The sequence below is a fragment of the Bubalus kerabau genome, chromosome X (assembly GCF_029407905.1).
Source record: "Bubalus kerabau isolate K-KA32 ecotype Philippines breed swamp buffalo chromosome X, PCC_UOA_SB_1v2, whole genome shotgun sequence".
Lineage (NCBI taxonomy): Eukaryota > Metazoa > Chordata > Mammalia > Artiodactyla > Bovidae > Bubalus > Bubalus kerabau.
The window spans coordinates 90,661,822-90,674,853 of record NC_073647.1 but is presented as its reverse complement, the minus strand read 5'-3'; the positions used below and the strand labels follow the sequence as shown (position 1 = coordinate 90,674,853).

Sequence of the window (13,032 nt, the reverse complement as noted above, 5' to 3'; positions counted from 1 at the left end):
AGTGGGTTGCCATTTCCTTCTCCAATGCATGAAAGTGAAAAGTGAAAGTGAAGTCGCTCAGTCGTGTCTGACTCCTCGTGACCCCACGAACTGCAGCCCACCAGGTTCCTCCATCCATGGGATTTTCCAGGCAAGAGTACTGGAGTGGTTGCCATTTCCTTCTCCAAAGAAACTACTACAAGCAACTATATGCCAATAAAATGGACAACATGGAAGAAATGGACAAATTCTTAGAAAAGTATAACCTTCCAAGACTGAACCAGGAAAAAATAGAAAATATGAACAGACCAATCACAAGCACTGGAATTTAAACTGTGATTAAACATATTCTAACAAACAAACCAAAGCCCAGGGCCAGATGGCTTCACAGACAAATTCTATTAAATATTTAGAGAAAAGCTAACATCTATCCTTCTCAAAACCTTTCAAAAATTGCAGAGGGAGGAACATCCCCAAGCTCATTCTACAAGGCACCATCATCCTGATACCAAAACCAGACAAACATATCAGAAAAAAAGAAAATTACAGGCCAATATCACTCATGAAAATACATCCATAAATTCCCAACAAAATACTAGCAAGCTTAATCCAACAACATATTGAAAGGATCATACAACATGATCAAACTGAATTTATCTCAGTGATTTAAGGATTCTTCAATATATGCAAATCAATCACTGTGATACACCATATTAACAAACTGAAGAATAAAAACCATATGGTCATCTCAATAGATGCAGATAAAGATTTCCACAAAATTCAATACCCATTTATGATTTAAAAAAAACTCTCCAGAAAATGAGCATAGAGGGAACATATCCTCAACACAATAAAGGCCATATATGACAAACCCAGAGCAAACATCATTCTCAATGGTGAAAAACTGAAAGCATTTCTGTTAAGATCAGGAACAAGACAAAGGTGTCCACATTCACCATTATTATTCAATAATTACTGAATTATTCCATTATTTGGAAGTTCAAGCCATGGCAATCAGAGAAGAAAAATAAATAAAAGGAATTCAAATGGAAAAAGAAGTAAAACTGTCACTGTTTGCAGATAACATGATTTTATACATTGAAAATCCTAAAGATGCAATCAGAAAACTACTAGAGCTAATCAAAGAATTTAGTCAAGTTGCAGGATACAGAAATCTCTTGCATTCCTATATACTAACAATGGAAGATCAGAAAAAGAAATTAAGGTGACAATCCCATTTACCACTGTAAAAAAAGAATACCTAGGAATAAACATACCTAAGAAGGCAAAGGCAATGGCACCCCACTCTAGTACTCTTGCCTGGAAAATCCCATGGACAGAGGAGCCTGGTAGGCTGCAGTCCCTGGGGTCGCAAAGAGTTGGATATGACTGAGCGACTTCACTTTCACTTTTCACTTTTCACTTTCATGCATTGGAGAAGGAAATGGCAACCCACTCCAGTGTTCTTGCCTGGAGAATCCCAGGGATGGGAGAGCCTGTTGGGCTGTTGTCTATGGGGTTGCACAGAGTCGGACATGACTGAAGCGACTTAGCAGCAGCAGCAGCAGCAAGAAGGCAAAAGACCTATATGCAGAAAACTATAATGATGAAGGAAATCAAAGATGACAAAAACAGATGGAGAGAGGTCAAGTTCTTGGACTGAAAGAATATTTTCAAAATGTTTATACTACCCAAGGCAATGTAGAGATTCAGTGCAAGCCCTATCAGATTATCAATGGCATTTTTCGTAGAATTAGACAAAAAAATCTTAAAATTTGTATGGAGCCACAAAAATCCCTGAATAGACTAAGCTAACTTGAGAAAGAAAAATGGAGCTGGAGGAACTGGGCTCCCTGGCTTCAGACTATACTACAAAGCTACAGTCATCAAAACAGTTATGGTACTGGCACAAAAACAGAAATACAGACCAATGGAACAAGACAGAGAACCCAGAGATAAACCCACGCATCTATGGATACCTTATTTTTGACAAAGGAGGCAAGAATATACAATGGGGCAAAGATAGCCTCTTCAATAAATGGTGCTGGGAAAATTGGACAGCTATATGTAAAAAAATGAAATTAGAACATTCTTTAATACCATACATAAAAATAAACTCAAAATGGATTAAAGACCCAAATTTAAGATCAGATACTATAAAACTCTTAGAGGAAAACATAAACAGAACACGCTGACACAAATTGCAGCAATCTCTCTTTTGATCCATCTCACAGAGTAACAGAAATAAAAACAAAAATAAATGAGACCTAACTAAACACAAAAGCTTCTGCACAACAAAGGAAACCATAAACAAAATGAAAAGACAACCCACAGGAGAGAGAAAATATTTGCAAATTATGTTACTGACAAGGGATTAGTCTCCAAAATTTACAAACAGCTCATGCAGCTCAATATAAAAAAACAAACAACTGAATCAAAAAATGGACAGAAGACATAAAGAGACATTTCTACAAAGGAGACTGATGGCCAAGAGGCACATGAAAAGATTCTTGACATCATCAATTATGCAAATCAAAACTACAATGAGGTATCACCTCACAATAGTTAGAATATGGCCACCATCAAAAAGTCTAGAAACAATAAATGCTGGAGAGGATGTGGTGAAAGGAGAATCTTTGTACACTGCTGGTAGGAATGTAAAACGGTACAGCCACTATGGTCAACAGTATAGAGGTTCCCTCAAAACCTAAAAACAGAGCTACAATATGATCCAGCCATCTCACTCCATCCTATAATCTGGAAAATAAAATGGTTCAAAAGGATATATGTACCCCAGTATTCATTACGGCACTGCTTACACACCAGTCATGGCCTGAAGCAGCCTAAATGTCTATTGACAGATGAATGGATAAAGAAGATATGGTATATATATACACAATGGAATATCATTCAGCCACTAAAAAGAATGAAATAATGCCATTTTCAGCAATGTGGATCAACCTGAAGATTATTATACTAAGTGAAGTAAGTGAGAGAAAGATAAACATCATATGATATTTATATGCAGAATGGGGGGAGGGTTAGATTGGGAGTTTGGGATTGACATGTATACAATGCTATATTTAAAACAAAATGTCAGACGTCCCTGGTGGTACAGTGGATAGGAATTTGCCTACCAACGCAGGAGATATTAGTTTGATCCCTGGTCCGGGAAGATTTCACATGCCATGGAGCAACTAAGCCTGTGCACTACAACTACTGAGCCTGCATGCCACAAATACTGAGCTCGAGGGCCTGTGAGCTGCAGTTACTGAGCCCAGGTGCCTAGAGCCTATGCTCCACAGTAAGAGAAGCCCGAGCACCACACTGAAGAGCAGCCCCTGCTTGCCACAACTAGTGAAAGCCTGCACATCACAACAAAGACCCAGTGCAGCCAAAAGTAAATAATTTTTAGAAAAGTCATTCCATTAAAAAATATATAAATAAAATTTCAAATTTTTAAAATAAATAAATAGAACAAATCCTCATGCTAAACAACTTAGAAACTAAGCTGTTTTAAACATACGGCAGAACAATTAGCATCCCCTGAACCTTAACTCCATATGCAAATATCAATATATGTCATACATGTTGTGAAGCTGAATTCAGCCCTATCCTTCAACAACATGGTTTTACTATATATTCAAGTAAAATGTAGGTGAATGGAGGCAACTGACAAATTACATCACTCTTATCTTTAGTACTTGGAGAAGGAAATGGCAACCCACTCCAATATTCTTCCCTGGGAAATCCCATGGACACAATCTTCAGTTCTAGATTAAGGGGATTCATTTATGATATTATGATTGCTGTCAAGTCTTTAGTCTACTACAAAGATGTTATGAAGTCTACTGTGGCTTCTGGGTAGTACCATGACATCAATTTTATAACATCTTAGAGCTTCACAATACTTGTTGTAAAATGAACATGTATTGTATCAGAACCATTTACATGACTTGTTTCAATGTGTATTATGTGGCAGATTAGGTGATTCCCAGAGCTTTGCAAGATGCAAACATTATACAATAAGAACAAAAGGTGCCACATAATTTCAAACATATATTTGCAAACAGACTTAAAATATGTGATAATGTAATGCAAACTGGCATTCTTACTATCAATACTTCCTTTATTGGAGAAAAGGGCTAAGCACCTCCTTTTGAAGCTCATTCAAAATACGAAAGAATGTAGCTACTTACTGAAATTCCCATGGAAAAAAGTTAAGCAATGAGAATTGAAGAGTTTTATGTTTTCACCATCATTTACCTCTTCAGTAATTGAATCTAATGATGAAGTAGCTTCATCATAGAGAATGACTGGGGGGTTCTTCAAAATGGCTCTTGCAATTGCTACTCTTTGCTTTTCTCCTCCTGGTAAAGAAAATTTTAAGATAGTATAACATAAAGACATATTTTATAATTCTAGTATTTCCATTAATCATAACCAACAAGTAATACCTTCAATATTAAGTTTTATTCTTGATTATTGTTCATTTTACCCAGTTTTAAGAGTCTATGTTCATATATAATATCCCTTGACAAACTATATTCCCTGGAACATTAATGTAATTCTGGATTCTGACTTCATGGCAGGTGAAAAGAACAAAGAGGGGAGGTGATAATTTTGATTCTAGAATTACTTCTCTCACCAAAAATATGCTCATGACATACATTATTTTATATGTACTTTATATTACTTCCCAATGAACAATGACTTCAGGTAGAAAAATTCCAATATGACAGAATCCACAAAGCCAAAAACAAATTCAATATATGAAGTCTGAAAACTTAAAGACATGAAACTACGAATATCTAAATTTATTTCTTAATATAACAAAGTACCATTTAGCCAGTATTCTGAAAGATTTTTTTTTTTTACAGAAAGCTATTATTTTCACAGCACTCGTCAATGTTAAGCCTGTATCCTAGGACCTCTTATTTCACCTTAGTTCTTTGCTATAGGGCTTTAGCACAGCAGAATTTTAAAACAGAAAGACTACAGAGGCCCAGAAAAGTTAAGTGATTTGCTCGAGGTCACAGAGCAAGTTCTGGCAGAATCTAACAAGACTCGACTAATTCCCAGTCCAATGCTTTTTCTTTCACAATGTACAAACCCACAATTATTCCTAAATATACTCTAAAGAAAAGAAAGCAACCTTTCTTTCTTCATTGGGACTCTCATAGGTCTAAGGCCATCAATCTTACATAAAACTTTGGTTGGAAGTATAAAAGATTCCCTGGTGGCTCAGACAGTAAAGAATTGGTCTGCAATGCAGGAGACCAGGGTTCAATCCCTGAGTTGGGAAGATCCCCTGGAGAAGTGAATGGCTACCCACTCCAGTATTCTTGCAAGCTGCTAGCACACAGTATGTACCTAGTCAATGTTGTGATGCTGGTTTATAATGAGAAATAAGATTCATTAAAATTCATGTGGATATTCTTCATTCTCTTTTTCTTACCCTCATTTGTAATCTATAAAGCTCCCCCCCAAACTAAACTAGAATGAAGAGTAAATGCAAAGAGTGTAGCATGTTTATATAAGTTACATTAACACTTTCAGGCACTAGTTATCACCATACTTTCAGAATTCAAATAATTCAGGGCAAAGAAACATTTTTATGAATCCTCAAGAAAATTCAATCATTTTAGGATAATCCATTATAAAACTTAATAATCATCTCATAATTAAACACTTAAAATGCAGAAGCCCTGAAATTTACTTGGTCACTGAACCAACAAAGACAGGAAAATGAAGCTGGCTATAAAGAAGTATACCAAGTATAAGGAAGTCTAAAGTTATCGAAAACATTCCATAATAATCTAAGAAATTATAAGGAGATACACTGCTGTGCTTAGTTGCTCAGTCATGTCTGACTCTTTGCAACCCCATGGGCTGTAGCATGCCAGGCTCCTCTGTCCATGGGGATTCTCCTTGCAAGAATACTGGAGTGGGTTCCCAAGCCCTCCTCCATGATCTTCCCAACCCAGGGATCAAACCCAGGTCTCCCACACTGCAGGTGGATTCTTTACCATCTGAGCCACCAGGGAAGCCCATGAACACTGGAGTGGGCAAGGAATTGAACTGGGGTCTCTTGCATTGTAGGAAGATTCTTTACCAGCTGAGCTATGAGAAGATACACTATTTACTATCAAATTACTTGTCTCTACTCTTACTTCTTTCCCGTATGAATGATGATCTTGGCTTTCCTTTAAGGTAAGAAGTTAACACTGATCTCACCATGTATCAGTAACTTCCTATTAAGCACTTACAGTGTTTGCAGCTGTGAGTGGAAAAAAAAAAGAGACCTGCATGATTTCAGAACAGTTACTTCTGGCATGTTGAATTGTTTACAGTGATAGACAGGAAACTGGGAACTTTGCCAAAAGAGACTAGATAAGCATTAGGTTTGTACTCTGTCATTACATTTTCTAGTAAATGGTTCTGACAAATTAATGTTTGAAGGGTGAATATAAGTGGGGGCCAGGTCTAAAATCTTTGATTACCTGAAAGCTTGAGTCCTCGTTCCCCTACTTGGGTGTCATATCCATGTGGCATTCGAAGAATTGCATCATGGAGTCCAGCTAATTTTGCCACTGCATATACTTCCTCAGGTGAAGCACTGATGTTTCCATATAAGAGGTTGTAGTAAATGGTATTATGGAAGAGGACAGCATCCTGGACCAGATTTATATATATACACACATAGATACGCATGTTTCATATTTTAAAAATTCAAACAATAGTAAAGACATAAAGAGTAAAATGTGATAAAAGGGGTCTTTTATTAATATCATCCCTCATGCCTGCTTCATTTCCCTTCCCAGAGCCAATCACCATGAACCATTTGTTGTGTATCATTCCAAACTTTTTCTGATACATTTATATGCTTAAACATACACCTTTTTTTTTTCCCAACAAAAGTGGGGCCATACTATATAAGTTGCTTTTTTCACTTAACACAACTGGGGATTGTTCATGTCAATAACAGAAACCTACCTCATTCTTTTTAACAGTTTTGTGATACTAAGGATGTATCATATTTATCTTATCCATTCCTATACTGATGGATATTAATTAAAACTTTTGCTACTGTAAACAATGTTGAAATAAAATATCATTATATAATGACTTATACACACCCATGTATTTCTGTAAGAAAGATTCCCAGAAGCAGACTGTTGGGTTACAAGCATACATTTACCCTTGGATAGTATGGCCCAACTGTCTTTCAAAAATGTTCCAACAGCATATATTCCAACCAACAATGTATGAGGGTGCCAGGTCCCCATATCCTCAACAACCCTGGATATTAATAAGTTTTCATTGTTGGTACTTTTAAGGGTAAAATGTGGTTTTTGTTTAAATTGGCATTTCTCTTATTACTAATGAAATTGAATATATTTCATATATTAATATCTCAGAAGCTTTTAAATTGGACTTAAAACACAGAAAACAAAGAATTTATGCATTATAGATTTTTTGGGGGAGAAAGTTCACTGCAAGCATTCATTTGATATTTCAATTTATTCTGACATGGCACACTAAAGCTAATTTACTTAATGCAAGTATCTACCTCCCACTTTTCTTTCAGTATCCAATGGTTGTAAGGCAATAGTAAGATGAAACAAAATGATTCTATTGATTAACATTAACCAGTACACTCAATTAAGATCTTTAATATCATAATCAGCCCTAGAGTTACAGATATTATTTCAAATCATATTTTAATAACTTTTACACCTAATACATGTATGGATGTGAAAGTTGGACTGTGAAGAAGGCTGAGCGCTGAAGAATTGATGCTTTTGAACTGTGGTGTCGGAGAAGATTCTTGAGAGTCCCTTAGACTGCAAGGAGATCCAACCAGTCCATTCTAAAGGAGATCAGCCCTGGGATTTCTTTGGAAGGAATGATGCTAAAGCTGAAACTCCAGTACTTTGGCCACCTCATGCGAAGAGTTGACTCATTGGAAAAGACTCTGATGCTGGGAGGGATTGGGGGCAAGAGGAGAAAGGGACGACAGAGGATGAGATGGCTGGATGGCATCACTGACTCGATGGACATGAGTCTGAGTGAACTCCGGGAGTTGGTGATGGACAGGGAGGCCTGGCGTGCTGCGATTCATGGGGTCGCAAAGAGTCGGACACGACTGAGCGACTGATCTGATCTGATCTGACACCTAATACTAATATAAACTTTTCTTGTATGGAGGTGATAGTTCAATCCAATGAGTTTAAAGTTCTGCAAAGAGAAAATACTTATTTTTAAATATTTTCTATTTGGAAAAAAAATTAAAATAAATGGTAACTGGAAATGTTAAAAATACAAAATGTATGGTAAAATAAAAGTTAATTAAATAATCCATAATCCCACCAACCAGCAATAACTACTATTAACATGTTGGTGTATTTTCTCCAATTTTTTTCTGTTACATGTGTTTATTAAATATTATAAAATGGAGATATTACATTTTGTTTGGAAATTCTTTTTCAACAAACTTTGTAGCTGAGTATTTTTCCATGATACTCAATATTCTTTATAAACATGATATTTATATTGTTCCTAACTTCTGCTATTATAAACAAACTATAATGAACAGCTTAGCATATAAAGATCTGTTCACTTCTCTGTTTATTTCCTTACTAAAACTTCCTAGAGGCAGAATTACTGTAATAAAGACTAAATATTTTTCAGACTCTTGTTATATACTGCCAATTTGCTCATCAGGAAAGCTGTATGCTTCCTCCAGCAAGAGACTGGCCATTTCACATAGCCTTACCCAAACTAGACATCATGAATTTTTAAATCTTTACCGGTCTGATGGGTGAAAAGTGGTATACCATTGTTGATTTAATTACTAAGATTTCTAATGAGGATGAGCATCTTTTCTTTCATTTATTGACCATGTATATTTTTCCTTAGTGAATAAAATGCTTTATTTTTCAATATAATTGAACATATAGTCTACAAATCACCTAAATCAAAAACACCTAGGAGGCATATTCACAAACGCAGGTTTCTGGGGCCCACACTGCCCTCATAAACAGTGTGTGAAAGGGAGTTGGAATTTCAAAAATCTCCCTAGGTGACTCATGCACTCCAAATTTGGGATTCTCAGTGAAAGGGAGGACAGGGCAGAGTGGCATGCGTCAGATCAGTTGAGGACCTTTTACAAGCTATATAACATGGACAGAGAAGCCTGGCAGGCTACAGTCCATGGGGTCGCAAAGAGTTGAACATGACTTAGCAACTAAACCACCTATGCTTCAACTAAGTCCCAGGTCTCTCTATAGGCTTTCAGCATAAGAAAAACTTATAACCTATAGGACTATCTCCTTATCTTCTCAGAGCTTACTCTGAACTTGTTTCCCCCTACAGTCACTCAGCAAATACTTGTTAAATGCTCACTATGGGTCAGGCACTGTGCTTGGTACTTGGGGACAAGGCATACCAACTTGAAGTTGGCAGCCCAACTGTTTTATAATTTTTATAGATTTACTATGTCAAAAACTGCTCAAATAATAGTTTTCATTTACTGAACAGTTATGTGAGGGACACTGTACTTGGTGCTTTACACATATATCTCTAATCCATATTAATCCTGTCCTATAAGAAAAATGGTATCCTTATTTTACAGATGAGGAAACTGAGGCTTACAACTATACAACATATAAGGGTTAAAGCTGGGCTTAGAATCAGTTCTGTCTGACTCCAGTCTGAGCTCTTTCCTCTATGTTATGTTTTCTTCCTAAGGCTTAAAAAAAATCTTCCCATCATGAAGATTTTTAAATTCATGTTTTTTGGTAACAGAATATGGCCTGTAGGGCCTAACGCTTCCAACTTAATTAACATATACTGACTCCTTGGATCCAAATTATTCTAGTAAAAGATTCAGCAAGCCAACAAATCTTCCCCCAAATAGGTTTTTTCCTTTTTTAAATACCTGAGGTACCACTCCCACTGCCCTCCGAAGGCTTTCCAGGCTCACATCTTGTATATTTTGACCAGCAAGGTAAATGTTACCCTTTTGAGGCTCATAGAAGCGAAACAATAGCCTCACTATTGTGCTTTTCCTGAAATAGAAAACAAGGAAAGGTTATATAGCTCCAACTGGCATTAAGGAACCCCAATTTTAAATTATAGTCATCATTTTATTATGACAAATAAAAAATATTACATTGGGAATCATCAATCAATGATGCAAAATTTTATAAACAACTAAATTACCCACCCTGACCCACTACCTCCTACAATAGCCACTTTCTTTCCTGCAGGGACTTCAAAAGATATTCCATTAAGGACTTTCTGCCCCTCAATGTACTCAAAATGCACATTATCAAAGGCCACCGTAGCTGTCTGTGGTGTGATCTGAAGGGGAGATGCCATCGTTTTGTCCTAGCAGGGAAGAAAAAAAAAAAAAAGCCACTTTATACACTGCCGAGAGTATTGCTATGCAGATAATTTTCTTTTTCTTTTTTTTTTTGTTTTATCATAGTGACTTTTATTTGAGAGCATTTTTTTAAATTTTATTTTATTTTTAAATTTTACATAATTGTATTAGTTTTGCCAAATATCAAAATGAATCCGCCACAGGTATACATGTGTTCCCCATCCTGAACCCTCCTCCCTCCTCCCTCCCCATACCATCCCTCTGGGTCCTCCCAGTGCACCAGCCCCAAGCATCCAGTATCATGCATCGAACCTGGACTGGCAACTCGTTTCATACATGATATTTTACATGTTTCAATGCCATTCTCCCAAATCTTCCCACCCTCTCCCTCTCCCACAGAGTCCATAAGACTGTTCTATACATCAGTGTCTCTTTTGCTGTCTCGTACACAGGGTTATTGTTACCATCTTTCTAAATTCCATATATATGCGTTAGTATACTGTATTGGTGTTTTTCTTTCTGGCTTACTTCACTCTGTATAATCGGCTCCAGTTTCATCCACCTCATTAGAACTGATTCAAATGTATTCTTTTTAATGGCTGAGTAATACTCCATTGTGTATATGTACCATAGCTTTCTTATTTTCTAACTCACAGAGATAAAAAAGAAAATAATGGGAAAGGAGAAAGTTTATAAGTGGAGTTAGACCACTTCTATGCATGCTTTTAAAGATCTGTTTTTTCCCTCACTGCTAAGGGCAAAAATCTTGAATGCTCTGATTTCTGATCAATTTGTTTTTGGGGAGGAAGAGAGATGGTGGGCAGGGGAGAAAGGAGGTTGAGAATATAAGGAGAGGCAAAAACATTTTGTATCATTATTAGCAAAAGTAAATCAAGTGCAAGTACAAATAATTGAAGTTAACAAAATTTAGTGTCTAGGTATAATATTCTTTGCTAATGTTGTAAGGTTTCTAAACATAGAAGTCAAAGCTGTAACAGCCTTTTAATACACATTATAGTCCCAATTCCTGCAAAAGACAAATTAGTTTGCTAACATGGTGATATAAGACTGTTATCCCACTATGGGATGATGCTTATATGCTTTTAAAAAGGTATTAAATACATTACTTACTTTAATTCGGGTGTCTACCTTGAGTAGAGTAAACAAGGTGTTCATATCTATAAGTGCTTGTCTAGTCTCTCTGTATACAGTTCCCAGAAAGTTAAGAGGTAATGAAAGCTGAAAAAGCAGTCCATTCACCATTACTAAATCTCCAACAGTAAGGGTACCTTAATATGCAGTTGGTAGAGAAAAAAAAATACTTTAGATGTCATGAACTTTCCAGTTTAAGAGAAGTTTACAGTTTATTACTGTGGAATACAGTTGAAGACATACATAATCAGCAACGGTAAGGCCTAATCTAATTCCAAAGCATTTTAACCCATAATTTAGAAATATAGGGAATTAGATATGTGCTAAGTGGAATGGGAAAAGCCTACCCATACCCTACACATGATATATAAGAAAAAAGAATGGTTTAAAAAACAGAAAGAACGGTTTAAAAATGCAGACAGAAATGGAAGGCTGAAAATCTTTCCTTTCTTCCTAAGATACTAGCATAATATAAAGTAGAATTTTTTAAAAGTATAAATTAAAACATTGGAGCAAATGGATATCATGATTGGGAATGATAAACCATATATTAAGTTCATAGTGAAAGAAAGAATCCTAACTGAGCAAGCAAGTTACAGAAAAGAGGTAAGGATATTGTTTATTTTTGAAATGTTTTACAAATGAACAGCTAATAGATAAAAGGGTTACTAGTAATAAGACCACTTATACTTTAGTCCTTTGGACTAAACACTAAGTTAATTACACTTCTTTCCAGGTCCACAAGAGAAATTAGAAATATTAGATGCTAAAAAGTATGTTACTCCTAAAAGAATCAGATTGTAGACCCACAAAGAGCAATCCCAATCAATGAGAAAATTAGTGCTAAATTTGTAGCGTTAAACAAAAGAAAACAACATACCATCAAGAACACATATTGTGATACAAAAATGAAAGTACTCCAAGGATTTTATAGTATCTTATTAAAAATGCTTTATATTTAAGACTAAAATACATATTCCTTTCATTAATATTTATTTATAAAGGTTAAATAAAACACTGACAAACGTGAAAACCACAGTTCTATTACCTGTCACAATTCCCTGACTGGCGAGCACCATTATGGCTGTTAAGCCAACACTGAAAATAGCACTTTGACCAAAGTTCAGCATAGCCAGAGTAGAGGTACTTTTCAATGAAGCAGCTTCATATGTCTTCAAAAATCCATCATATCTTTGTGCTTCATAATTTTCATTATTAAAATACTACAAAATACATAAAATATTAATTATATACAAGTATAATTGGAATCAGACTTCATCTATGGATACAATTTTGTACTGCACAGGAAATTTTAAAAACTAACTTTCAATACATCGGACACCTGCAGTTTTCCACTATGGACAGTATTTTAAAAGTCCATAAAATTCATCCCCAAAATATTTAAAGAATGCCTAGTTAATTTAAATCAAGATCTATAAAAAGGTGTCAAGGGACTTCCTTCATAAAGCCTTCCCTTGATCCCCTGAGACTCTCCGAATTCACAATTTCAT

General features: G+C 35.7%; 1 protein-coding gene across 3 annotated transcripts in view; it reads right to left on the bottom strand.

The window, feature by feature from the left end:
* Positions 1–13,032, bottom strand: part of ABCB7 (ATP binding cassette subfamily B member 7) — a 168,629-nt gene that overhangs the window by 22,391 nt on the left and 133,206 nt on the right. For all 3 annotated transcript variants that reach the window (XM_055564930.1, XM_055564929.1, XM_055564931.1), the window contains 6 exons: positions 12,570–12,744; positions 11,501–11,658; positions 10,211–10,374; positions 9,923–10,052; positions 6,483–6,654; positions 4,246–4,349 (listed from right to left, as the gene is read on the bottom strand). In XM_055564930.1, coding sequence (XP_055420905.1) covers positions 4,246–4,349; positions 6,483–6,654; positions 9,923–10,052; positions 10,211–10,374; positions 11,501–11,658; positions 12,570–12,744 — 903 coding nt within the window. The remainder of the gene's footprint in view (positions 1–4,245; positions 4,350–6,482; positions 6,655–9,922; positions 10,053–10,210; positions 10,375–11,500; positions 11,659–12,569; positions 12,745–13,032) is intronic.